This window comes from Talpa occidentalis, unplaced genomic scaffold, assembly GCF_014898055.3.
Source record: "Talpa occidentalis isolate TD23 unplaced genomic scaffold, MPIMG_talOcc4v2.1 talOcc4.7, whole genome shotgun sequence".
Classification (NCBI taxonomy): domain Eukaryota; kingdom Metazoa; phylum Chordata; class Mammalia; order Eulipotyphla; family Talpidae; genus Talpa; species Talpa occidentalis.
The window spans coordinates 116,585,840-116,613,643 of record NW_023605083.1 but is presented as its reverse complement, the minus strand read 5'-3'; the positions used below and the strand labels follow the sequence as shown (position 1 = coordinate 116,613,643).

Here is a 27,804-nt window from a genome sequence, read left to right as displayed (position 1 = left end):
TCCGATGGCATCAAAGAATTTGGCTCTTTGGGAAAGCAGAGGGAACAGCCGAAATTCCACATCCCTTTAAAAGGCCTGGGGGTGGGGGTGTCAGCAAAAGAGAAAGGTGATTCTGGGAGAGGGGGAAACAGATGGGAAATGAGGACAGAGGAAAGGGCGCTAAGTTGGATGGAAAGTTTGTCTGGAGAACTCCCACGGCTCGGGCCTCCCCTCCCCCTCCTGGCTCTCAGCCGCCCAGCAGAGGAGAAGGCTGGTTAGCAGAGAAATGGCAACTCAGCCGGGAGCTGGAACTAGAAACTTTCTGTCAATAGAACAGCTGCGTGGGTGGTGGTGAGTATTCATCCGCGTGGGTGGTGGTGAGTATTTAAAAAGGGCCGAGCCGTCTGAGGACGGAGGGGGGGGGCGAGTCTGGCTGCAGAAAGGGGCATTGGAGGTGGGGGCTGCAGCGACAGTGGGTGGCAGGCTCTGGAGGCCTCAGAACAGAGAGACCAGCTCCGGGGTGTGTAAACTGGCCGGGGAAGGTTGTGTCCAGTTTCAGTCCAAAGAAAGTAATTTCGTCGGTTGTCGGTTGGAAGTATCCGGTTGGGGAGTGGGCGCAGAGGACTCGGGATAGTAGTTGTCTGCAAGTTGCCCGTGAGGCCTGAGAAAGAATTCTCCCTCTGGCCACTCCTGGAGAAGCCCTGGGCGCTTTTTCAAAGCCCCTCCAGCTCGCTGCAAGGTGGAGCGCTTCTCTCGGCAACTGGCAACTTCGCTGAAACTATCCCTGCAGGAAATACGGCTCTCTCTAACCCTGCTGACAGATTTTACGGCCAGATTAGAGAACAGCAGAAAACTTGGGTGTTAAAAGAGGCCAAGAGAGCCCTCCTTCCTAGAGACTCCGCTTCCCGCCCCCCTCCCCGTTGTGCTGTGAATCTTGCAGCACAGATATTTTCCCCACGCCTTTGGCTGCCTGGGATCTCGCAGAGAGAAGGGTAGGGAACACCAAGCCAAGACGGTCCTTATTTTTTCTTGTTTGCAATTCCAGCTTCAAGCCAAGGCGCTGTTTTTCAAACTCAAGCTAAATTTTCTCTCCTGGCCTGCCTCTCTCTTGCTAGATAATCAATCCACTCCACCCCCAGAGCCAAACATGGCGCTTGGTCTAGTTACATCATTCAGAAAATGTTATTCGGGGAAGAGGAAGAGAAAGAAAGAAAGAAAAACCCTTGAGCGTTATTTGATCCCAATCAAACTTTGCACGCTCTTATGCCTTTAAATTATAGCCTGACCCAATGCTAAATTGCTTGCTGCTTGGATGAGCCCAGTCCAGTTAAAATCCTACTTGGCGGGGGTTGGGGGGGGGGTTGGGAGGGTGTAGAATTCAGGTTGCTTTTTTATTGTTATTTATCGTTGCATAAAGACTGTAATTACTAACCTTGGACTGCCAGAATGCAACATAAAAATGAAAATCAGTCCCCCTTTAAGGCTGAGGGCCTGGAACAATTCTCACCAACAACCCCCCCCCCATTCCTACCACCAAATATATGCTCCTAATTAAGCAATGCGGGCGCATCGCTTACAATTAGAATTATGCAACTCTTCAGCAAGCAGCCATCGCTTCTCTTTCAACGAATTAGCTCCATATTTCAGCCGCCCTGTCTCCTCGCTCTTATCGGCTCCAGAGAAGCGGCGGTGACATTTCATCTTTGACAGACCCTCTCTATCCTCGCTCCAATGTGATAAAACTTTTATGGAGCCACGACTAAGAAATGAAGTTTTCCCAAGGATGGTGGAAACAGCCGCACACATGAGCCTGGGGACCATTTTATTTACGCTTGGATCCAAGAGCTTCTCCCGCCCTCCTCTTCCCTTTCCCTGGCAGGGGAGATCAAGTGCACCTCCTCTTCCTCCGCCCCGGGTTTTATTTAGTGATTTAATTTCACTTTAGTTTTAAGGTTTGACCTGAGAAGTCCAGGCCTCCAATTTTTTTTTTTTTTTAGATTAATCATTTTCCTTTGTTTTCATTTTAGACCCAATGGTGGTTGGGCTTCGGGTCACGTGACGACTTCTTTGTAGCTCCGGAAGAGAACTGTGAAGTTTAGGGTGCATGGAAGAAGCTGTAATCGCCCAGGTTTTTTTGGTTATTGTTTTGGGGGAGAGGCTGTGGCCAAAGGAGCAAGATGACAAAGGTCAATGAATGAGAAAAACTGAACTGGCGAAGAAGCCAAGCAGAAAGACCCAGAGAGAGGACCCAAGAATCTCCCTTTTTCCCCCAACTTGTTACTGAAAGCTTAGCTAAAGAAGTTGGCAGGATGGGGCAGGCTCACGTGAGTGAGAAAAACTATTCAAACCTGAGATACAGCAACTGGGAGGGTGGGGCCAGGATAGGGTCTTCAAAGTCCTCTCCTCTTCCCCCCACCCAACCCCCAAATTTAGCAGTCAGCAGCCTCCCTCTGCGATCTAAATTGGACCACCAGGACAAGATAAAATTGATAACAGAAAGTTTATTCAAGAATTGTTTGACAGACAACCCTTTTAAGTAAGGAAAAAAGTAACTACTGAAGAACAAAGAAAGTTCCAAGAGGGAATTAACTCTAATTCTACAAATTCGGGACTATACAGTGACAATTAGGAGCTGAGTTCATGCCTTTTAGAACTAATTACAATTGCTCATAAGTACGAGTTTAACATAAATCTACAGCTCTTTTCTAGAGTACAATAATAACTAAAATAGCTGGTTTTACATGACAGGAAACACAATGTCCCTTAATGACAAGTAAATACTAAAAAAAGTACATTTTTTTTCTTTTTTCCCTCATATAAATACATAATGTAGGGGGATAAATAATACAAAAAGAAAATATTTTAACAGGCTATAACCAATAAATATATATGAAAATGTTCACTAGAACACACGCTTTTTGAGCGATGCGGGGGCTCCTGCAGGCCCAGGCACCTCTCACAGTTGTTTTTATATCCATTAAAATGTAAACTCTAAGTGCAACAAAAGCGTCCTGTCAGAGGGCTGAGCCAGGCCCTAGGCCCGCCACAGCCCCTGCCTGGGACAGACAGTTTGTTAAAATATACCCTGTTTTCACGTGAAGTCAAGAGAGCAACAGAAGAAAAGAAAAGTGTAGAACCTCGTGTCGCCGATTGCTTTCTGTGGAGAGAGGGGGATGGACCTGGAGCTGAGATGGGCGGTAGCAAGGGGGCAAACCTTCAGTCCTGACGGTGTGCCCTCACCTCCCAGCTTTTCCATAAAAGAAAAAATATATATTTATAATATAGACAGCTCTGACTTTCAGGATCTCTCACCATCCCTGAGCCCTCTGAAACTGTACCGGATGGGGCGGGGTAGACTTATTACCGTCCTAGAGCAGAGAAATGCGGGGTTAGAAATGGAGGGAGTGCCCCATAGACCTCAAATGGATGGGAGCAAATGTGAGGCTTCAGGGAAGTGGGAGGGGAGCCTGCTTTGTGCCCTTGGTTTTGAAATGTTTTCTTTTCTTTTTTTTTTTTTTAAGGAGAATTTCGAGGGGGGGAAAAAATCAAGATTTGGGGGAATTACCCACAGGGACGGAAGGTAAGTCGGTTGGTGAGTGACGGCCTAGCCATCTTGTCTGTTTTTTTCAAAATGTGCTTCTCTGCCTGGTTCTCCTATGTCTCCCTCCTCTACCTCACTCCCGAGTGTGGAATTCCAACTGGGTATTGCTGGAGGCCTAGGGCCGAGGGGGTCACCTCCAATCTGCTGTGGATTCCTTGGCGATGGGTTGGCAAGCAGATGGAGCAAGAGCTGGGGCACTTGAGAAGGCCACTCTCAGGCCAGGGGGAGGGGAGGGAGCTCCGCGCCGGCCCTTCCCAGGAAGCCTGGCCACCACCTCCAGCTCCCTCTTTCCAGACGCCAGCCTGCCCCCCAGAGCCCCAGAGCCCCCGGGCGCCCACCCCCAGGGCTCGCCCCACCCCACGCCCTCGCCCCTCCGCCCTCCCCCTCCCATCACAGGTGTGTTAATTTGGGCGCTTCTTGGATTCTACCCTGAGGAGGCGGCGCGTGGTGAGAGGAGAGGTCTGTGTAGGTGGGGTGGGGGTCGCAGGGTCCGTGGTGCTGGCTGGGGGCCATAGGGGGCGCCCCGTTGTAGTCCAGGCTCCCCGAGGGGTGGTGGGAGAGGTGGTTGAGGCCGTAGAGGGAGGGGCCGGCAGGGGGCGGCAGCGGATCCGCGTAGCCGCCCCCGCCCACGTACACCGGGCTGCCCTGCATGGCGGGCGTCCCGTAGGCGCCCCCGTTGGCCGGGAGCACGTGCGGCTCGTAGTCGGGCGCTGGGGTCGGGGGGTACTTCTGCGGGGCGCCGCAGCCCTTGAGCGGGGGCTGGTAGCTGGAGGGCAGCGCGTAGGCATTCTGGTGGGCTTTGCCGAAGGCGGGCGGGGACGGGCTCTCGTAGCTGGGGGTCATGGAGTGTAAGGCGTTCATGAAGCCGGCGGTGGACTGCATGGGCTGCGGGGGGCTGCCGGCGGGCGAGGGGCCCCCCGACGACGAGGCCAGCCCCTTGGCCTTCTGGTCCTTCTTGTACTTCATGCGCCGGTTCTGGAACCAGATCTTGATCTGCCGCTCGCTGAGGTTCAGCAGGTTGGCCATCTCCACGCGGCGCGGCCGGCACAGGTAGCGGTTGAAGTGGAACTCCTTCTCCAGCTCCACCAGCTGCGCGCTCGTGTACGCCGTCCGCGCCCGCTTGGACGCCGCCGACCCCGACCCCGGGGGGCTCTTGTCCCCGCCCCCGCCGCCGCCCGCGCCCGCGCCGCCGCCCGCGCCGCCGCCGCAGCCCTCCGCTGGATCCGAGGGGGCGGGTGGGGAAGGGAGAAAATGAAATAAAAGATAATTACTGAACACGCCGAAATTGAATGCATCATTTCTTAATAAATCCAGGCCTGGGCGCGGAGCCCCCGCCGCCCGCCCCTGCGCGTCCCCGCCCCCCGCGCGCCCCCCCGCCCGGCGGATTAGCGGACACTCCATAATAGTGGCATTTATTAAGAGACCTGTTCTCCTCCCGCTGCCCCAGCTTATGAAAATTTGATCATGTCACGCAGACAGAGCCGCATGGCCATTTATTTCGGGCTGGATTTTCTCACACTGGCTTTTCTCCCTTCTCCCCGGTTCCAGGTTTGGGAAGACCCTGCCGCCCCAGGCCGGGCGCGCCCTGTGGGCAGGGCGCAGGGTGGAGGCCAGCACCCTTGGGGTGAGCTGCACATGCAAGGGTAAAAGCGTGGCGCAAAGAGGCGGCCGTGCCTGGAGGCCGGGACCCCGGGCCGCCCGAGCGATTGTGATTAATACCCGCAAGTAATCATACTTAATAATAATCAATCGTTGGCGACGCCGCGCGCACCAGCGGCGCCTCCTGACTCTAAGGTCTTGCGCGGGGCTGAGGCCGAGCGCCCGGCCGTCTGGAGCTCTAAGCAGCTCAGGTGGAAGGTGGCTGCAGGGAGAAGGTGCTGTGGGGTCAGAGGTCATCAGGGGATGCGAAGTACGGGAGATGCGCCCCTGCCCCGGCTACCTGACATTGTTCCCAGGCCGCGGACGGGGCGCCTGGGGGTGGGGTGCTAGAATAACAGTGACATTCCTGGCCCGGACAAAAGCTGACGGAGGAAGGCAGAGAGCTGGTACCTGTGCCGGGGGAGCTGTTTTTCAGCTTGGACGTTTGCCTCGACTCTTTCATCCAGGGGAATATCTGTTTGGTGAGGGTGGAGTTGGAGCCGGGACCGCACTTGGGGGGGCCGCTTTTGCTGGGCCCGCCCCCGTTACTGCTGTTGCTAGTGGTACTGGTAGGTGCGGCGCTGGGTGGGGGTGAGCCGGGCGGGGCAGGCAGGGGCTCAGGGGCCAGGCCAGGCCTCATGCAGCTGCCGTTGAGCTCCTTGCTCTTGGCATGCGGGGTGGCGTTGCCCAGGGACTGCAGCGAGCACGCAGAGCGCTGGTAGTCGCCCTCCAGGTGCGTGGCGGCCTGGAAGGGGGGCTGGGGGGGGCCATCGTAGCCGAAACCATTGCTGCCAGGGTACGAAGAGTAGCCTCCGAAGAGCGCTGCGGCGGCGTTGTCGTAGTAGGTGGCTTTCTGCATCGCTGGGCGAGGCCCGTGCAGTGGGTGGCAAAGTGCAAGGGCCTGATACCCTCACGACCGGACATTGGCACCCCTGGGGGTCACGTGGCACGCCGGACCCCCCCTCCCTGTCCTGCCCCCCTCCTCCCGGGGTCCGTTCCAAGCCGCTGAGGCTGACCTGCGGGGTGAAAGAAGAGACACAAGGGGGAGAAGAAGACTAGGGCTCCGCTCGAATCCATCTTAGAAACTGAAAAGGGAACTGACATCAATAGGGTGTTTTCTTCTCCCCCACCCCAACATCTTCACAGCAGATGCTGAGGCCACTTTCTGACCTGAAATGGATTTTTTCCTTATTTCAATGCTTTAATTTTATGGAAAATCCCACCAGTTTTCATTTCACTGAAAAATAAGGTCTGTACTCCTTTGGGGACTGCCTAGGTAGAGAATCTTACTACTGCAAGAGCCAGTGCTTCTGCCCTGCCTGCATGTTACTACCTCTGACCGCTCCTCCTCCCTCTCCCTACTTCCCCCCAACTCTGGGATAGGGTGGCTCAAGAAGGGGAGGAGGGGGGAACTAGGAGACTCTAAAATAAAAGCATCATCAAGGCCCTCCTCTGAGCTGAGAGGCCTCCTGCTCCCTGTCTTTGCCTCCCTCCATGTCCATCTAGGTCTCTTTCACCCAAAAAGAAAGTCTGAATTAAAAACAGAAGATCTCCAAAAGAGACAGGAGGGAGAAGCAAGTCGCACAAGGAATCTTCTCCTGTAGAGATCCGCACCTAACCAAGATACAACAGACCGACCTAGAAACTTCCTGAAGATTTTTAACCTCCAGCGCCAATGGAACCGAGCTTCTTTTGGCCCCGCTGCAGATATCACCACCTCCATCCACGTCTTTGCTCAGTCAAATCTGAGACCCAGCAGCCAGTGGCCTCCATGGGGGCCCCAAATGGAGCAGATTTCCCTGGCCCGCTCCATTCCCAGCCCTGACTGGTTGGTGATGTGACCATTTGGTTCCAGTCTTCCCCCACTCCCACTTTTTTTTATCAGACTTATTTTTCCCACCCTTTCTTTGACCATCTGTATCCTTTGATATTTCTCCAAAAGAAGAAATAAATTGGATAACTACTGGACTTTTCTACCAGGAGATGGGAAAGTGCTTTCTAAAAGAAGTACCAGCACTTTCCTATTCCCCAGGAAAAAAAGAAAGTCAACAGAGTAATCTGAATGTTATTCTCTGGGTTGAAAACACAGTACCCCAGTTTACTGAAGTTCCCCAAGGCACAAAAAAAATATATATAGTTTAATGCAGCCTTTATAAAACTGTGCTGGAAAAATAAAGGTTCAAGCCGCCATAGGATTTTGCATATCTCTTCTGAAACTTCTGGCTGCCCTGTCTTCCCAACCCATCATCTTCACTTTCCACAACACCTCCAGACTGACCCTCTCCAGACACGTGAGTTTGGAATACTTAAATCTCCTTCAGCCCAGCTGGTCAACTCCAAAGTATACTAAAAATAAGAAAACAAAATAAAAGGATGCAGGTGAAGGAAGTCCCTCCCACACATAAATCCTCCTCTTAATGGCACAGATTTACACTCAAAAGAGAGCTGGGATAGCCCTGAGTTCCGATTGGTTTCTGGAAAGATTTGTTTCTGGGAAATACACATGGGCCTGCAGAGCAGCAGGTCCTTCCTGGGAAGCAAACTGGAGTTCAATTGACCAAGCTGACCCAATCCCTTTATTATTATTACCATTAGCCTCTGATGATTTAACCAAAATTAGCTTCGGAGCAGCCCTGGCTGAAGGGGGAATTAATTAACAGGCATCCGTTGAGTTTGTTATTAATAGATAGAGAGGAGAATGGAATAAAAACGTTGGAGGGGGTTGGCTGACTGGCCCTGGCTTTATTTAGTCTAAATGATTGTTACAGCAGTAATGATGATGGTGATGATGACCATGGTCATGATGATGATAAAATAATAATAACAATAACAATAGTAATAATTTGACTATACGCCTGGGGCCGAAATTCCTGTCTCTCCCCCTACAATATACTCGCAAACCATCACAGGACCCAGGCCAGGCGAGTGTGGGAAGCCGAGGAGCCAGCGACGAGATAGAAAGAATGGAGACTCCGCCGGCGGCGAAAAAGGGCCTGGAAGGTTTGTGGACGGGGTTCGCCCCGGGCTGCGCCGCCGGGCTGGCTCGGCCGCTGTCGCGGCGGCGGTGGCTGCCGACTAGCCCAGCTGGCCCGACAGGAGCAGGGCCAGCGCTCCGGAGGCCGAACCGGTTACAGCCGCGGCAGGTTCCAAAGCACCCCGGGCTCAGGGCCGAGCCCTGCGGGTGGCAGCAAGTTTGGGCGCTGGAGGTAACCGAATTAAAAGGCGGCTCAGCAACTCCGTTCAGGGACTTGGCCAGGCCGGGCTCGGCTGGAGGCGCCTAGGCCCGGCTGGCAGGACACTGGTAAGAAGGAAAGGTGCGGAGGGGATCCAAGCTCTGGAGCTCCAGGGGAAGAGGGGGTGGGGAGCAGTTCTACTACACCAAACATGTCTATTTCCCTTGCCTCCATGTTGGAAAAATCCAGGCTCCATATGGCTTCTCGGGCGAGAGGGAGGGAGATAGTGTCTCCCGGATTCCCCCCAGGGTCTCGCTGGAGGAGGGTGGTGAGCCACCCCGAGAACCCCACCTTGCCAGGCACACCCCAGGAAAGAGTAACAATAGCTGGGGCAGCCCCAGGAGAGGGGACGGGCCACCTTCCTGGACTTAAAAAAAAAAAAAATAATAATGGAAGGAAGTAAAAGAACAAGAGACAGACAGAGAGAGAGAAAAAGGTTAGATTCTTCTTAGCAGCGGGGGAAATTTTTAGCCCTGGCTGCTGAAAGAAAAGAGAGGAGAAAAGGAAAGAAGCAGGAGAGAGAGAGAGGTAGAGGGGGAGAGAGAGGGAGGGAGGGAGGGAGGAGAGAGAGAGAGAGAGAGAGAGAGAGAGAGAGAGAGAGAGAGAGAGACGCTGCGTGGAAGGAAGCTTAAAGCTTGTGAACTCTTCTTGAACCGAGATTGGAGTCATATGGGCCATAAATCATTGAGACATACTCTCCGCCATTCACAAACTGATAGCCTATTTCAGTCCAGCTTACCTTAGCCACCGACGAGGGGAGAACAGGCAGACATAATATATATTCACATCGAGCCCCAGCGCGAGCGGCAGGCGAGAAATCTCCCCTCCTTGAAGGCAAAGGGAAAAAAGACCCCTGTTTAAAGCTGCGCCGCCCCCCCTCCGCCCCCCAATAGCCACCCCGGCTGGGGAGAGCCCGAGGGGCAGACCGGCCGGAGGAGCCGCGCGGCGTCCGCTTCAATTCACTCGACTTAGGAGCGGGGGTGCGCAGGAGGGAGGGGGTGGGGGAGCCGGGAGAAAAGAGAAGCCCGAAAGGTGCTCGGGCGGCTCAGCTCGCCGAGAATCCAGCCCCGGGCTGCGGCGCGGCCAAGCCGCCACAGTGTGCTTGCCCTGTAAGACTGGTACGCCCTACTCTCCGTAACAATGGCCTCTGCTTTTGCACAGGGAAAAAAAACCACAGACACACACACACACTCACTCACTCACACACAAGCTCACCCCCCCCCACCGCTCCCCCTTGAGCAGGCTTAGATGCCTGATAAGCAGGGAAGGTGAGGGGAGTGTTGGGGGAGGGGGGCATTTTTTGATACACCCCCCCCCAAAAAAAGGAAGGGGAGAGAAGGTAGAGGGTTTGTTTTTGTTTCTGGTTACGAACAGGTAAATGTTTAAATTGGGATTTTGTCGGAGGAGGAAGAGGCCGAGCAAAGGCAAGGCAAGGCGGTGGAGTTCACAGCTCCCCCACACCCCACTCGGAAACCATTATGCTAATGAAGAAGTAGCTTTGGGAGGGAGGCCCCAGCCAAAGGCACAGGCCTGGCCAGGGGGTGGGGGTGCTGGGTGCCCCTCCGCCTTCATCCACAGTGGGAACGTGAGGACTTTTTTTTTTTTTTTTAAGTAGTTGTACTCCTCTGGGACTGGCGGCTGGGTCTCTGCCCTCAGCCCTCTCAGTCTGGCTTCTCTCTCTGAGGGTCCCAGTCTGTTTCTTCCCTCTCCCCCCTTACACCCTCTCTATTCCTCCTCTCTTCCCCCAAATCTCTAGGCCCACTCTCCAACCTTATGGGGGGGGGGCAGACTATATATATATATATACACACACACACACATTTATACATATATATGTATATATATTCCCTCCTTTTTTTCTTTTTTCTTTTCTTTCTTCTTTCTTTTCTTTTTCTTTTTCTTTCTTTTCTTTTCTTTTTTTTTTTTTTTTTGAGAACAGACAACAAGAGGTGAGTGATTATTTTAAAAACTCAGAACATCTTGCAGGGGGAGGAAGGTTGATGAGAGGGTGACAAAACCCTGTGTTTAGCTTGAGCTCCAGACACGCTGGCAATAGAGGGGCTACAAGAACTTCACGGAGAAGTTTCTGTTAAGATTCTCACCAGCTAGACAGAAGGGGCTAGGAGGTGATAAGGGCATTTGCACTTCTAAGAAGATGAGAAGAACTAGCGAAATGACTGAGTTTTAAGTGCACTTGCACAAGAGATGGAGGATAGCAACTATTATTATGCAGCACAAACCTGTTTGTTTCTCTTAGCTTTGCAAGATTTATGTCTCCTGACACAAGTGAGGAAGACTAGAGAGCTCAACTTTTCTGAGGGTGCATTTGAGAAGGGGAAGAGAAGGCCAGGCAGGCTGTAGGAGGAACACAGGAGCCAAGAATGTAGGTGTCTGCAGATTTGGGGTGGGGGTGGGGAAGAGCCATTCGAGTGGAGGAGAAAGACAAAAAGAGCACCCGGACCTTTCCCAAAGCTCGAGTGTTTGCAGCCCTGCCTAGTTGCTGACTCGGGGCTTAGTGGATAAAATACAAAGCTCTCTTTTTTTACAAAGGCAGATCGGCAAACTTGTTCTCTTAACTTCGAGTAGACAGAGGCAACCACTACTCTGTGACTTCCTGGTTAGAGTCCTTGGCTCTTGCCTTCCCCCGGTTTGGATGTACCAGGAGATGGGACTGGGAGAACAAAGGTGAGAGATGGTTTCCATCGTCCTCTTCTGACCAGGAGAGGGTGGCTGTGTCTGGCAAAGCTTCCCTCACACCCCCTCACTCCCCACTTATAGGCTCTGCTTTGGACTTGCTCCCCCAGGGAGTGGTCCCAACCAGCCTCCTCCAGCCCTCACTTCTTCCAGGCCCACCAAGTCAGGCTTCATAGACTGGAGAAACCAGTTTCCTGGGGACCTGCTGAAAAGGAGACCCACTGGTCTCCCTACCCTCCAGCAATAGGAAGCCCACACAGCACAGAGCCTCCCGCTGTGATGCCCAAGGATTCTGCTGCCTGCCAAGTGTTGGTAGCCAAGGGAATGGGTGGAGGGGGTGAGGGGTGGGAGTCATTTTTTCCTGTTTATCAGCAGTGTCAAGAAAAGATGTCCAGGCCAGGTCCAGTGTTGGGGCACAAGTCAGGGCTCTCAGAGAGAACTGACAGGGCTGCCTGAGTTTGAGGCTGCAAGGTGTCTTTCCTGAAATCTCTAGACTCTGGTTAGAGAGCTACACGGTACCCTGTGTAGCTTTGGGCCTTCTGGGCTAGGGACTCTCAACCAGGGAGACTTCCAGAGGTTTAAGGAAGCCAGCCGCTTTGGATTGGTTCTCTCATTCCCCCAGACAAAAAAGTCAAGACTACACCGGACCCTGCAGCTCGCACAGCTATTGCTTCCACTGGCTAGTGAAGTCAAGAGAAGGTAACTCTTGGCTGTGGGGCTGCACAGCTGTGCCTCAGGGAATAAGAGAGACTTGAGTGCACCCAGACATTTGTACCCTCTAAGGTTGGGCTGTGGGACTATCAGGCCTGGTGCTGAGCTCCAGTGGAAGTTTTCCGGAGACTGTGGCAGCCCCCTCCCTCCATCCCAGAGCCTCTGGACTCCTTGTGTTCCCTCTGGCTACACAATAAAGTGGGGTGCAGTGGGGTGGGAACAAAAAGAAAGACTAGAGAGCAAAAAAGCTAACTTGGAGAAAAAATTCAGAAGCTATGCACCCCCAAATGTAGTAGGATAGAGAGTTGGGGTTTCTCAACTAATTCTGGAGAGCAGAATCTATCTGAAATGCTTGAGAGGCACTCAGAGTCTCAGTTTAGTTTTTTCCTTGCCCTTTTCTTCCTTTTTTGGTGATTTCTGGCTGACTGGTTGCCACAGACTGGAACTGGGAGGGTGGAGGTAGATGGTAGAAGTAGTGTTCCTCACGCAGGGAACCCATTTCCTTTGAGGTATTGCCACAGGCTAACTCCAGGGGACAAAGGCAGGGAAGTGATGAGGATGAGCAGGGAACTTGGAGTAGAGACATTAGGTGGGTCTGAGGGAAACTTTATGGTCTGGAAAGGGAGGGAGAGGGGAGAAGGGTTTATCACTATTTATAGTGAACTCAGGATTTAGGGGCAGATTATAGAAAGAAGAGAGGACAATTTCTTCCTGGATCTAAGGGAAACTTGGGCAACTTACTCTATGTGTGCAGGCTGTGTGTGTGTGTGTGTGTGTGTGTGTGTATAAGGGGTAATTGAAAAAGAAAAATTAGGAGAAAATTTAGCCACAGAGATCTTAGTGTAATCTAATAAAGGCAGGAATTAATAATAAAAGCAAAAATTAGAGCAAATGTCTCCGTTCATAGACATTCTTTCTTCTCAGATTGTTTTTCGCTGCAGAACCAGGGCACTTGCTGGTGGGTAATCCCTCCTCCACACTTACTCTGTGCCCAGTGCCAGGGGACAGGAGCACCGTAAGCCCCCTGAGCCATTGCTAGCTGCCCACTTCAAGACCCAGAGGGGAAATCATGTCTGTTTGCCTCCCCAAAAAAATCTATCAGAAAGCAAATGAAAAGGAGAAGAGAGGAGAACATTCTCCTCTTTCAGAAAGGATTTCTGACATCAGCCTTGGGGGGGACCAAGGATCTACCCCAACTCAGCCAGTCCCGTATATGCAAAGCCTACCGGCTGGCTTACAACCTAAAAACTATGGGCGAGGCTTTCAGCGAGAAGTTTCTTTCCGGTCCTGCCCGGGTTCCAAACTCCAAACTCTTCCAGCTTCACTGTCCAACTTTTGGACCAAGGCAGAGTGATGTAAAGTTCACCTACGTTCCCAATTCTCCACTTTTTCTTAAATATTAATAAGTGTTCACCTGGGGTTGTAAAATGCCAGTTGCTACTGAGGAGGGCTCACGCTATTTGGGCTTCCGATATGCCTGAGCCGCAGGGAACAAAGGGGCGGCGGGAAAAAGATTCAGCTCCTCCGTGGCCCTGTAGACCCGGCTCAGCAGAAACCAGGATCCAGGCTCCAAAAGGAAGAAGAAAGCCTCTGTGGTTGGAGAAGAAATATCCAAGCTGTACTCTCCTCCCTACCCCAGTTGTCACCGGGGTGCAAGAGGGCAGCAGGGGAGAAGCAGGGCGGCCATGAGGGTTTTGCAAACTCTACTCCAAACCACCCAGGTCCCCTGAACGCGCTGGCCAGAGGCTAGCCGCGGTGCCGTGGACCACGTCTGGAGTCCCGGCAGGCGGGCCGTTCGCAGATAAGGCTTTCTGAATCAGAAACTCATCTAGAAACTCAGTCCTGGCCTGGTAACCCTACCCAGGCAGAATGCGCTGAAGGTGGGCTGAGTGGAAAAGGCAAGGGAGGGCAGAGACTCTTGGAGGGTTGGGGTGAGGGTGGGCATTGCTGGGAAGGGAGGGGGAAGCCAGCAAGAGAGGAGTGGGGTCCAGCCCTCTTTGGTGATGGCGCAGGCCTCTCCTGACAGATTGGATGTCTCTCTCCCAGCGACCTCTGTTTAACAGACAATAACTCACTGGATTAATGACCAATCAGCGGAAGGCCTTCCGACTTGTCTCCAAATATAAAACTCCAGAATGGGATAGGGCCAGAGACAGGGCCCAGACCCTTTTGTTTTTTTTGCTTTCTCTCAAAATAGTTGGGGCTTTAGGAAGTGGATTTTCATCTGGCCTAAGACTCTGATTACCAGAACCCCAAAGATTAAGTTGTTTCCCATCACTTCTTCCCACTTCCTTCTCCAGAACATACTCCTGACCACACTTCCCATGGTGGTCTGGAAACCTTCCCTCCTTGGTTGGCCTCTTCATATTCCTGATCCTAGAAGAAATCTCCCTTCTTGCAGTGGGGCAACTTCTGGGAAGTCCCCAACCACCTCTTTTTAAAAAATATTTATTTTATTTATGCATACAAGAGCTGGGGTGTAGGCCAGAGGTGGGGGGTGTTTGGAGGATTCACCAGAGACAGAGTGGGGAGCAGAACAGGCAGATCCACTGAAATACACTGCAGAGGGGAGCAGCTGGTGAGGCAGGAGAGGTCTGCTACACCATGGGGGTCAGCTCCCTGGCTGGGGATTGAACTTGTGCACAGCAGTGGCTGGCAATAGCTTCATAGTGCTGAGATTTAACCCCTTGTGTCTTCAGGGATGCCCACCACCCACCTCTTTTCTTCCCCAGTTTGGGGAAGAAATGAAAAACAAGAAAAAGAATACAGCAGTGTTTCATCTACATTGTAGGTTTCAGTCCTGGCTGTCCTGGAAGGATACCCTGGTATATAGTTCTGTGGTACCTTGCCAGGAGGAAGGGCCCAAAGGCCCAGGGGTACCAGCGAGACTGGGATGAGGGGGGGGATTGGCAGGGACTGGAGCTGGAAGGGTGGAGGTAGATGGTAGAGTAAGTGTTCCTCAAGCAGGGAACCCATTTCCTTTGAGCTGTTGCTGCAGGCTAAGGGACCTGTCAAACTCCAGGGAACAAAGGCAGGGTAGAGATAAGGGTGAGAAGGGAATTTGGGGTGGAAGACACCGCATCATATGATCTAAATTCCAAAACCACAATTCATTTTCTGGGTTGGAATAGGAGGGACTTCAAAAACCAGCCGAATTCTGAACAAGAATAACTCCAGCCTTAGTCAGGTTCCTGGCAGGGAAATGGCTTGCTCTGCGAGTCTGGGCCCCTCCTTCCTTAGCTGCCCTCCAAATGCCAATCCTAGCTTCACTCACAGACAGGCAGACACACACACACACACACACACACACACACACATCCCTATATCTAATGCTCTCAGCCTGGGCTTCTCTGGTGAGAAAAAGAACACGTCTAGGAAGAGGAATTGTCCAGATTTTAATGGATTTCCTGGAGCCAATCTGAATCCACTGCTCTGGGTGTACACAAACTCTCAGTATGCTGCGCAGAGCATGCAGGAACTTCTATACCCAGGTGCCAAGACAACCCTGAGAAACACCAGAAGATGTCCCGAGCACTAGACAATTACTCAAGTAGTATCTTATCCACCCCTGCCATTGTTACAGACAGGGAAGCTGAGGCCCAGAGCTGGGAAGTGATTTGTCTAAAGTCAAACTTGGGATAGGCTTGGCAATGGGGAGGCTTGGTTTCACCCACTGTGTGAAGCAGGGCGCTGTTGGGCCTCAGTGTCCCCTTCTGTAAAGCCAGAGCATGTGTGTGGCAGAAAAGGGTTGGAGTAATTTATCTCTCAGGTCCCTTTTTAGACTGACAGTTTGTGTTGCTCTGTGTGCTGATGTCAAAGTGAGTGACAATAAGCAGTAATAAACCGAGTTCCGACAATAACCGGCAAAATCCTAACCAAACACAGACTATTTCCTCTGGGATGGAAATGCTAACACCCTGCCACTGTGCACCAGCTCCACTCCAGGTCCTCCCCCCACCCCCCCACCCCCGCCCGCCCCCACAGGTGCTCCCAGGCTGGTTTCACTGCCCCCCAGTGTTGGGGGTGGGATGGGGGAGTTGTTCTCTATCTTCATCTCTTCATCACCAAATCAAAAGTGCTATTTTTGGACACAGTAACCTGAGCAGTAAATAATTAATTTGTATAATTAGAAGAGGAAGGCTTGAACCTGGCAATTTTTAACCAGGAGTCAATGCGCCCATTGTACCGGCCTGGCCTTCTCACCCGACCCCCAACTCTGTCTGCAGCCTCCCCAAATGCCTCCCCCACCCCAGTTGAAGACCAGCATTCTCAAGATGGCAGGGTTCACAGAGTCAGACTCTGCTCCCTCCCCAAGGAAGTTCCATTCTCTGTCTTGCAGCCCCCCCCCCCCTATCATCAGTCTGCCTGCAGCTGCCCCTTGCAGTTTGCTTTCCCTACCCCCTAAAGCTGTGCTGAGCTCTAGGTCCAGGCTCTCTGCTCTTCGAACACATGTAATCCACCTCCCCAGCTCAAAGATGCCTCAACAATGCAGCGAGTTTGCATTTCAAGAAACTCCCATTAATATCAATTTACTTCACTGAAACCTCAGGTTCTTCATCAAGTTGATGATTTATGATAAAATCAATTAAATTACGGCCACTTAGGGCCCAGCCGCTTCCTCTCAGATTTCATTGGTGCAGGGCCCAAGTGTCTGGTGGAAAATGCAAGTTTGGCTGGAGGCGAGGAAAGATAATTCTGCGGCTGAGAAAATTTAATGCAAAACAATTTCCAGGCAAAGTCAGGCGTCTGGATAGAAATGCAAGAGCCACCAGTTGGCCTGCAGAAATAACTATCTGGGGGTCAAATATTTTTCTCTTCACCCCCATTATGCTGCATCTTTCTTGCTCACTCTGTTCCCCTTTGTGCTCACTTGACCCCTCTCAAGCAGAGATTTTTAGGGGAATCTGGCGTTAATTGTAGGACCCAAGCTTGCTACAGCTTCAAACCAATGATACCTACCACCCCAGGCCCTTTTCTCCTCTCCCCTGCCCCTCCCTACCCAGCCAGGTTCAACAATTTCTCAGTCTCCCATGGCAAAGTGAAAGGTTCAAAGTGAAGATCAGGCAGCGTGGGAGATGGCACAGAGGGGCCAAGAGCCAGGGGCCAGGCCAAAGTGGGCTTTGCTGCCTGTGGCTGTGGGAGGAAAGAAAGCACCGGCAGGAACAAGCACTGCCGTTTGGCGAGGGCACGGGGCAGCAAAGTGCGTCCAGAGCTACCAGACTCAGAGGACACGGAGTCTCCCTCCTGGCTCCTTGTGTGCCCACTCACAAATCTCCCTCCCGGGGAGTACTGCACGCAACAAAAACCAAACAGAACACACATGCACCCCAATGTACAGACACTAAGGCAACACGCCAGCGCACCTACACAGGAGCATGCCTGCACGCTCCTTACACCTCTCACAGACCCGCTGCATCCCGCACCGGCAAAAGGGCAGCTCCAGTCATCTCCCCACATCTGGGAAAATAAACCCCAGCGAATCAAGCTGGCATTGCCTCCCACTCCAAGGAGAGGGGCTTCTCTGGCCTCTGAGCTGTTTGGTTTTTGGTTTCCAGAGGAGGCAGGGAGTAAACACAGCTTCTCTGAAGCCATAAATCATCCCCTCTTTTACCTTCTCAGTTTAACACCCGGCCTCAGCGCAAACCCTTGTAGTTTCAGCTTCAAATAACCCCCTAGGTGCTAAAAGGCTCAGCCAGGGTGGCAGCTGGACTGTGGGAGCAGGGCCCAGCCACCTCCTACCCCAGCAGATGCCCCTGGCGCTCTCAGCCTACAGCTCCCACCTCCCCCGGAAAACTCTCCACTGCCTCCAACACCCCTCCAGGACAGGAGAACACCCCCCAGCCCCAGCCCATTCCTGCCCACACATCCACACCCACTGCCCCGCGCTCCTCCACACTGTCCTGCAGACCAAGATCCCCCGTCACCCTGCCCTGCCCACACCCTGCGTCCTGAAGTTGCGCACATCTTTGTCTACCCCGCTTCGGGTCCAGGCTCTTTCCTCGCCCAGGAGAGAGGCCTGGAGCCCGCGGCTCAGCCGGCTCTGCTCTGACCCTGCGCGCCGGGACTCGGCACCCCACACTTACCTGTGCGGACTCCCGCTAGGGCGTGGGCAGCGGCGGGCGGCCGGGAGCAGGGGGCGCAGGAGAGCCTAGTGCCAGGCCCAGGTCCCTCGGCCCCCGCTGGGGCTCCGCGGCCGCGGCCGGTCTCATCCCGGTCATTCGGACCCCAGCAACCCGGGAGCGCCCTCCGAGCCGGGGGAGAGGCCCGGAAGCGCTCGCCCCCACCCCGCCCCGCCCCCGCCCCCGGCTTTGTTCGTTCTTCCAGGCCGCCGGGGCCGCGAGGCGCGCGAATGCTGCGCTCGGGGCGCGTTTGGCGCCCCGTTCCGGAGAAGCCGGAGCTCCCCCTCCGCGCGGGCCCGCGTGGGGCTGCGGGAAGCCGGGCGCGTCCGGCACTGAGCTGGGGTCGAGGCTTTGAGAGCCGGCCAAGTTGCCAGGCGAGAGGAGCAGCGACTGACAGGGGGCACCGCGAGGCGCGGGGAGAGCGGGGGCGCCATGGCGGAAGGCGGGCGCACCGGCGGCTCTTCAATGTCACCAGCGAAATGGGTTCCATATGTCCGGCCCGGCGGAGAAGGGAGGGGAAGGAAGAGAGAGTTCTGGGCAGGACGGCCCGGGAGGTGGGGAGGTGGGGAGGTGGGGTGCGCAACGGGGGAGCAGAGCAGGGGCGCGGAGGGGATGGGGGGTTGGGGTGGTGAAAAGGGTTTGCATGTTCCATGTCCCCTCGGGTTTCCTAAAGCTGCTTAGGCTGGTAGGAACTTTCTTCCCCCTTTTCCTTTTCTTTCCTGAAAGATGGGGGAGGGAGGAGGTTAGTGAGGGTTGCAGCAGTTAAGGCTGGGGGTGCAAGGGCTGGAAGCGAAAGGGACAGTTCCCAAGTGGTAGAAGATCTACTTCTCCCTGCCCCTGAAGAGGGGGAGCAGAGCCCACACCCCAGAGAAAGAAGAGAGGCCAAGGGAAGGCTCCCTGGGTCCAGGTGGAAGAAAGAGACCCCCACTTCCTCCCCTCGCCCAAGGTGGACTTGCTTTGGGACCTTCCAACCATTCAGCAACGTTGGTGGTGGCAGAGGGGATTGGGGTGCCCAAGACGTCTTGGCCATTTCCTGACACTTGACTTCCTGCCGCTGCCACACACCTGCCTGTGCCCCGGCCTGCTCCAGCCTCAGCTACTTCTGGGATGGCCTCGCTGTAGGCACCTGCCTGGGGGGAAAGCTGGAGTTTGGAGGAGCTTCCAGACTTGCAGCCCTTGCTCCTGGTGCCTGTCCCCCAGGGTTGGGCTGCGTTTTCTCAGTTCTCTCTCTCTCTCTCTCTCTCTCTCACACACACACACACACACACACACACACACACACACACACACCCCAACCTCCTTTCCTTTCCTTCCCTCCCTTCCCTTTCTAGCCATCTCTGCTCCCTGTCCCTCTCACAGTCTCTTTGTCTTCTACACTCTGCCTGTGTGTCTTAAGTTTGACCTGAGCCTTGTGAAGGACTAAGCAGTGTCTCCAGAAATCACTTCTGGGCTCACTTACTAGGTTACCTCTCTCCTTAGGACAACGCGGAGCTCTTGGCTTCAGGATACTTTCCTAGGAGTGGAGGAACCCCCTCTCTGTCATGGAATCATTCTCTTCTACAGAGAAACAGGCAAAATGAGTGGTTTCCTTTCCCCTTCCCTTCTCATTTAAGACTCTGTGTGTGTGTGTGTGTGTGTGTGTGTGTGTGTGTGTCCCCATCCAAGTTGTGGAGCTCTTTCCAGGACAGGCTTCCCTCCCTTCTGGACTATCTTTTGTCTCAGCTCTCCCGTTATCCTCTCCTCGGGTCTCAGAAAGGGATACTGGTGTTTATCTCCAGGGGCCTCTGTTTCCCTTCATCCTCGCCCCTCATCTTTCTGCCCAACTCCTCCGGTCATGAAAGCCCTGGCAGCCAGTTTCTTAGGCACAGGCTAGCACTATGAGCACACAGAGAAAGTGGACGCCAACAGAGCATGGGGAGAAGACAGAGTCAGCAGCTTTCCTGAAGCCCCTTCCATCAAATGCATTCCATCCCAGCCTCTGAATAGCACAAAAGCAAATGTGGAGTGTGTGTGTGTGTACACAAGCACATGCACGCGCGTGTGTAGAACTGGTAAGAAGGTCATTCATGGTTAGAGGAAATATATACATTAACAACAAAGTCTTTCAAACTTGCTGATTTGGGGGTAGGCCTAAGTACCTGGATGGAGGGCATCAGGCCTCGCAGATGGATTTATCTAGGGGCTGGCAACTAAAAGATAATGGTGGAGAAGGATGGTCTCCCTGCTTTTGTCTCCTGGGGATGTCTGTGTGCTCTTTGGGGAAAGGAAGGGGAGGGGGTATCCCCAGGGCCGAAGAGACAAAGACCTGAGGGGACTGAGAGAATGGAAAGGAAAAGAGGGGGGATCAGGCCTCCACGTCATGAGGAGGCAGCAGGGGAGGGCAGATGGAGAAGGAGGGAGGAGGAGTTGGAAGCAGAGGGGTGGGGGTCCTAAGGGTCTGACTCCCAGCTCTCCCCACTACCTATGGCCTGTCCCAAAGAGCAGATCCTTCAGCCCCCCCCCCTTTTGTCCCCTACCCTCCAACAGGCTGAATTTAGAAGCTAATAAACATGACTATACCCTCTTCCTTCTCCTTCCAATCCCTCCTTTCCTCGGAAGAAATCCTCCCCCACTCTCTCAGGGAATCCAAGACTTTGACCTAAATTCTGGAGCACTCTTTAGGGGGGAACTCATCCTCTCAGGGACATGACACACACACACCCCACTTCCCAGGTGAGCGAGGAGGAAATACTTGCCTCCCATACTGAGTGAGCTTGCAGGTCTCTCAAGGAGAGAGGCTGAAAGATTTGGAGCCCCTTATCCCTCAGGTCTGTTGCTGAGTCCCCCAGCCTTTCTCACCAACCCCCTCGCCGCCCCCATAATCTCTAGTCCTGTCAAAGTTGCCTCTGAATCCAGTTTCTCACCAATTCCTTTTATCTAGGCCAAGTAATGCTCCCACCACCCCAGCCTGGGGCTTGGGCCTTCTCCTTCCCCCTATACCCATTCGAGCCCAAAATGGAATGCATCACCCACCACCCACCCACACATTTGCCTGCTAGCAGAACAGGACCCAGCACCCACTTGGAGCAGAGTATGGGAGCCAGCTCCTGCATGCTGCCAGGAGTGGGGCCCAAGACCCCACTCCACATGGCTAATGCCATGAATAATTAACACCTGGGCTCAGGCAGGCTTCACTCTCATTTTCCTGCTCAAAGGTTTATACTAGCAGACAGAGTTAAATATCACAGATAATAGTGGCTATAAAGCCAGTTGACTGGGCTCCAGCCAGAGATGGAGAAGTCAGCGGCCAGAACTACTCTTGGCAGAGGCTCCTGCCCTCAGCCCTTCATCCATCACAACTTTGGGGCACAGTGCAGAATATCCCCAGAAGCTACCTCTGGCTTTGCTCCTGACCAGCAGAGGGACTGAGACTTCCACTTGAGACCTAAGGAGAAAGTTACCAGTTCCCTTTCCCGGATCTGCACCCCATTTGCTCCCTGTTAGGATGGGGGTTAAGAGGAGGAGCACACCCCCTGTCCTGGCACACTCACCAACTTTCTGGAACTACCTGATTCCTAGAACATTTTTCCTAGAAAAACTTAGAAAAGTTTTCACTGCTTTAGTCTCAAACACATCATCCCCCCACTGCTGAGGAAACTTTCTTTGTTTCAGGAGGTCGAAGGAAGGCTACTGGAGTGTGAATTCATTTCCTTGTTTTGTTAGCCAGGAAGGTGGGGAACCAAGGCTTACAGCTTCTCTCCCTGCCCTTCACCCTCTGTCTCCATTGTCTCCCCAACTTGGGCAGCTCCTTCTCTACTCTCAACACTGCCCTACACATAGTCCTGTAGATGAAGGTTTAATACTGAAAATTGCACTGTATTTATATAGCATATAGCTTTACTGCTAGAATCAAAACTAATTTAAAGCTAGAATTTAAAATACTGAACCCCCAGCCCCTCCAATTGCAGAGGACTTTGATTTGGTTGCCCCCAAGATAACAAAAATCTTCTCCTTCAACTCCAATAATTCCTTCCTCTGCCTCCACCTCTCTTGGCCCATCAAGCTCCTTCTGCCTACAGAGCTGGGATCTTTACCCCGGGTGGCCGGAGTCAGAGCAACCCAACTCCTGGAGGGGGAACCGCTGAAAAATGAGGCTCTGCCTGCAGCTGCAGGAATGTTGGCTCTATCAGGCTCGCAAATATAATTTTTATATTAGGTCGTGGTCTTTGACTGGGTTTATATGCCAATGAGGCATTTCTGGTTTACCAAATTTATACAAATCTCGCCTTAATTGATAATCACAGATGCTGTAATTTAAGACCTCCAGCTATACAGCTTTCATATTAACTGCTGATATATTACTGTAAATCGTCTGAAATAACCAACTCCTGGGAGCAGAGCAGAGAGGGAGGAAGTGCCTCTGAGAGCGACTCTCTCCCGGCCGCAGAAATAGCCCAGCTTTCACATCATTTTCCATGAGAAATGATTTATCGAAGACACGGCCATAAACAACACAACTCGCTCACAAACACACGCAGACGCTCTCGCACACACATACACACGCGCACAATGGCTGGCATGCTGGCCCGAGAAGCTGACACCCATATTGCTATAAATCAAGAAAAAGGTTGGAGGAGAGGGAGCGGGCGAGAGAGAGAGAAGAGGAATATTCCTAAAATCTCTATGCAATGCCTCAATGGGTATAAACACACAGAGCACCGTGTGAAGAGAAATGGCAGGAAATGAAGATGGCTATTTGTCACATTTTACGACAATAACATTAATAACAAACAATAAATTTACATGGACATATAAGACGCGGTAGGTAGTGAGAAATCCCTTTTACTTACAATACCCCAGCCCGCGGTGTGGCTCCGGCTGCGGGGCTGTTTTATTGCTGCCTCCCTCTCTTTTTCTCTCTCCCTCTCTCTCCCCCTCTCTCTTTTTTTTCTCGGGGTACAGGCTTGTTTTTCAAAGGACAGTTGAATTGCACGTCAGAAACAGGGAGACCGAGCCTGCGATTTTCCTGACGAATACATATCTATTCTGCAACCTCGGCATTAATTATTTAATGAATCACGTGACCAGGAGGGGGAAGGGGGTCTTTCGATTTCAGGCTCAAAGGACCACTATGACCTTCCCCTTCAGGAGGAGAAATTTTCCTGCAAAATAGGTCCCCCCCAACCCACCAATGGAACAGTAGTGAGTTCTCCTCTTCCCGCACTCACATCTATACCTTCTGTATCCACAGCTCCCTAACACCCCCCCACACACTTACCCACAGCCCACCTCTCCTCTCTCCCTTCTCCTCCTGCTTCTGCTTAGTTCATGAAGGTGCAGAAATAGTCTGCAGGGGCGTCTGGGGGGTGGGGGTGGGGTGGGCACCGAGCCCTTCTCCAAGCTTCCAATTTTTCTCTCTGCATCCTTTAAGATTAAGAATTCCCCCCAATTCCATTCTGTCCCTCACTCCTGGGGGATTTATTTTAGCAGGACCTGCTTCCCCTCTTCCTAAATAGTCAACAACATTTCTAAAGGAAGCAGCTTCAAAAGGAACAGTCCCTATGTCTATGTTGTGCGTGTATAAAGCAGGGGTGGGGGGCGCGGCTTCTGGCTTTAATTCTCTTTTTTTATTTTTTGTGGACCTTCTGAAGGGGCGGAAAGGGACAGGGTGAAAAGATGACTCTGGAGCATCCAGAGTTGAGAGTAACCCCATAAGGGGGGTTTGTTCTGCCGTGTTATTACTATTATAGGAAACCAAATTCTTCCGACTGAATGGAATATGCTCTAGAGACAAAGAACTGGACTAAGAGTTCTACACAAAAGAAATGAACATTCAATCTCTTGCTATCTCTTTCACCCCCTGTTTCAAGTGCCCCCTTCCAGTGAAGCCCGCTGGAGATCTCAGTGGGAGAGGAGGGGTAGAGAAGGGGAAACAAGGCTTTGAAGTTGGCCTGGCAGCCCGTCCCTCTTTCCCAGGTGTTAGTGCCCTGAGCTTCCAATCAGCACACAATGGAGCCTGATCAATGGGAAAAAGATGGGGATGGGGGTGCACATGAAAGGATTAAACCCCAGGGATAGGAGAAATCCATCCCCTAGGCCAAGAGAGAAACATAACCAGACTCCTTCACCCCAGACACAGAAACAAAACAAAACAAAACCCCAAATGCCCCAAACCTTCACACACAGCTTGGCCCCAGAAAGAGGAGACCAGTCACAAAGTGGAATGAGAGTCTTGGGTGACAGTGTGGATGGGGGTGCAAAGGGGAGCAGAAGAGACATTCCTGAAGAAGCCCCACGCCTCACATTCCCAGCCTTATCTTCAGCAGCTCTCTGGGCTGCAGGGCCACAGCTGTGGGGGTAGGCGGCACAGGAAGAACAAATGAAACTTGGGGCTCAAAGTGATTTATTTGGAGGGGGGGCTGAACCAAAAGCAATTCAATGGAGAGACGGTTCCGAACCCAGCTGCCACCCAGCATGGGCCTCTGTACTGCCCGGTCTGTGCTGGGTCAACAGGGCCTCCCCAGAATTCCAACCCCGACTGGGTGGGGGGCCCTGAGGGCCAGACTCTGTAGGGGGGTGGTAGGCTTTGATTGTCCAGATACAAAACACAGACTGGTATTGAATTCAGCCTGCTCCAGACAAGAGCCCGGCGCCCGGCTCCAGCGAGGGCAAAACCCCCGCAAGGTCCTGGTCACAAATCCACTAAAAATTGTCCCCCAAAGAAAAACACTCCTCTAAAAGTCTTGAAAGAAAAAAGAGGGGGTGGGAAGGGGGGAATAATGTGCCGTATGCTGAGGCATGGGAAAATGGGAAAACAACTATCTCTAAAATGGAGAGATTGTTTTCAAGGACAAGAAAAAGAACAGTAAAATGACATGAAGGCACCGGGCAGGTTCTGTTAAAATGCCCACACTCCATTCGGATCCTGGGAATGTCGGTGTTCAAATAAACAAGCGCCGGAGCCTGAGCTGAGCGCTTTCTTGCTGCCGATAAAGCGAACGTTTATACAGTGAGAAAGGCGAGATTGATTTACGAATCTGAACGCGCCAGTTTTATGGCCGATCACAAATCCGTCAGCGCTCAACTCACGCTGGGAAACTTCCCAACTCCGTTTTCCAAGCAGACCCCCCTCCCGGCCACTGCTTCCCAGGGAGACCCACCACGGGGCCTGGGGCTGCCTCCAGGCTCCAGCGGGGCTGGGCAGCTCCAGTCTGCCCTGAGGGTGCAAAGCAGGGAGGGCCCAGGAACCTCAAGGGAAGGGAGGTCAAAGATTAGGAAGACTTGGGGTGCACATCAAAAATGTAGGCGGTGAACCCTAGGGTCAGGAAAACTCCAGGTAACTCTGAGCTCTGCAATGTTGAGGTCTGGGAGGAAGGGATAGGGGAGATCTCCCAGTGCCATCTGCATCTGTGGGGCTGAAACCCTTGCGTGAACCCCAGCCTTCCCTTTCCATTGTTTCCTTCTTTTCCGTTGGCGGACCCCTAATCCTCACATCACAGAGAGAAGCTTACAAAGTCCCGGGTGACCAGGTATTTGACTCCCAGACCTACAGAGGTTCCACAACTGGTTATCGGTCCTTAATGAGAAATGGGTGCTGTGCCCCAAATATTTCCAGTCCAGGAACAGTCCAGTTCACCTTTCTGTTTGCTCCATTTCCTTCCCAAGGCCTCTAGCCCCTGCATTTATTATGCCACCCAGGGACAAAGGAGATGATATCAACCAACACTAGTTATTTTTGCTTGAGACAGAGTCCCCAAGTTACAGGGGACCATTGACAAAATGCAAACCAACAGTCCACACACAGCCCAGCAAGGTTCTGTCTCTCTTCCTCTTAATCCGAAAGGAGTATTTCCTCTTCCCAGCTGGAGTCTGTCTGTCTGTCTCTCTTTGTCTCTTCCCCCTCCTAAGAGAATGACTGCTGGTGTGGGCTTTTAAAAAACACATCAAGTAGAAATACAGACATGACTCTTTTGAGGATTCACTTTTTAGCAAATCCTCCACTTATCCCTGCAAATTAAAAGTTGCTGGAAACTTCAGTTAACGTGGCAGAACAGCCCCTGAGAGTGGTCAGCATAAAACACTGACCCTTCTCTCACCTCTCTTGTTTCTCTTGGTCTCTTAGTAGCTGGGATGGGGTTGGGGATTTGGGGAAGGGGGTGAAGAATGGTTACAGGGATAGCTTCCTGAACAAAGAAACTTCAGAGGCTGTGGATTTGGTTAAGAGACCTTAAGAGACATTAACTTCCAAGAGTGGACATGGAGGGAGCCCTCTCAGTCCTCAGGACCCAGGGTTTTGTTCCCCTAGTTCCCTGTGGACCCCTTATATAGCCTCCCTTTGCCTTTCTTCTTCAAATCCCACCAAGCCAAATAGGAAAGAAGAAAAGGATGATCTGAACATGGGGGAGAGGGGTGATGAAGCCTGGCCTAGGGAAGGAACTCTGCACAGAGAGACAGATCGTCACCCTCCACTCCTCCCCTGGCTGTACCCTGAGCTAAAGTATTTACTCTTCTTATCCCTGATGGTCTGTAGTAGGAAAATAATCCAAAAATTCCAAGAAACTAAAGAAGGGGTTGGGGGCTGGAGGGAGATGGAAAAGATGGGACACACAACAGCCCAAGGACCCCTCCCTGCCGCGGTGACTTTCCCTCCCAGGCAGGAAGCAGGGGCCAGCACAATGTCCAGTCTCAGAGAGGTCAAGGGGCTTCCGAGGTCATTTTGTGGTTCTAATACTGAGCTAATCGCCTAGAAAACGTGGCCTCTCCATGAACTCTCTCTCTCTCTTTCTCTCTCAGCCAGCCTCCAGCCTCCAAATCCTCAGTGAGCCCCAAGGAAAAGGGGCCTACATATTCAGGCCTGGGGCAGAGCCTGCTGGCTCCCTGGCCACTAGAGGGAGGGGGGGCGGAGAGCCCCCAAACCAAGAGAGCCAAAGGAAACCAAACCAAACCCTGAACCTCCAGGAAGAAGGGAGGGGGGAGTCAAAGAGAAAGATTCCGGTGCCAGAGAAGCTCGCCTGTGAGCAGGACAGTTTCCTGCTCCAGAGAGTTGCAAATATTTGTCCAGAATCGCAAGCTAGGCGCAAAAATTACAAAACAAAGACATCCACCTATATCCGGCTCCAGTGCTGGTGCATCCCACTTTTCCTGGCGCAGCAGTGACAGCTCACCCGCCAACAGACACCAGACACGTAGGACCCGAGGAGCCCCCAGTGTAGACCAGCAGAGTCCCGAAACAAACCAGCCCCTCAGTACCCCACCTTACAAATATGCACACACGCGGGTATTCCCCCAGCCGCCTGCATTTTCCAAAAGCGGAAAAGCACCTCTGGGCTGCCTCCCAGCCAACCTTCTCTGGGATTTTTCAGAAGCCCTGACACCTCCGCCGCAAGCAGTTCAAACACTTTCCAGGTGTCGGCCCCTCTCTCTCTGACCCAAGCATCAGTCATCATAAAAGGCAGCAAACCTGACTAAGTGTCCACCATAAAAACCCGAGAAGACAGTTGAAAAAAGAAAAAGGAGGCGACAAAGTGTTTCTTCTTTGTAAAAAGAGCTTATAAAATGATTCCCCCCCCACCAAAAATAAAGTCAGCTCGGGGGTGGGGGGGTGCTCATTACCTTTGCGCCTCTCGCCTCCTCTCGCAGACGCCGAGGATCCCATTCATGGCGAACGGTGTCTTCCAAACTGAGAGAAAAAAGTTTTCAACTTTATGGTTCCAAATTTTTTCCCCCTCGCAGATCCGGGAGAGACGGCTAACACTTTTTTCCCCCAACAGCCGGTCTGCGGAGATTTGCTGTTGAATAATAACAAAGGAGAGAGGATACGTATTTAAAGAAAAGAAGTGATTAATGGTTT

General features: G+C 52.7%; 1 protein-coding gene and 1 long non-coding RNA gene across 3 annotated transcripts; one reads left to right on the top strand and one right to left on the bottom strand.

Annotated features, from left to right (window-relative positions):
• Positions 1-3,802, top strand: LOC119232587 (uncharacterized). The gene is made up of 3 exons (XR_005122158.2): positions 1-330; positions 2,007-2,107; positions 3,501-3,802. It is a non-coding gene; the product is annotated as an uncharacterized LOC119232587 (long non-coding RNA).
• On the bottom strand, positions 2,432-27,742 carry HOXB3 (homeobox B3). 2 transcript variants are annotated; one of them, XM_037494648.2, is made up of 4 exons: positions 27,567-27,742; positions 9,191-9,278; positions 5,630-6,234; positions 2,432-4,797 (listed from the first exon to the last, which is right to left on the bottom strand). In XM_037494648.2, the coding sequence occupies exons 3-4, from the start codon at positions 6,075-6,077 to the stop codon at positions 3,971-3,973; spliced, it is 1,275 nt and encodes a 424-aa protein (XP_037350545.1). In that variant the 5' UTR covers positions 6,078-6,234; positions 9,191-9,278; positions 27,567-27,742; the 3' UTR covers positions 2,432-3,970. The 2 variants fall into 2 exon arrangements, with proteins under 2 accessions (XP_037350545.1, XP_037350546.1); XM_037494649.2 differs by lacking the exon at positions 9,191-9,278 and having other exon boundaries at positions 27,567-27,603.
• Between the last annotated feature and the right edge of the window lie 62 nt (positions 27,743-27,804).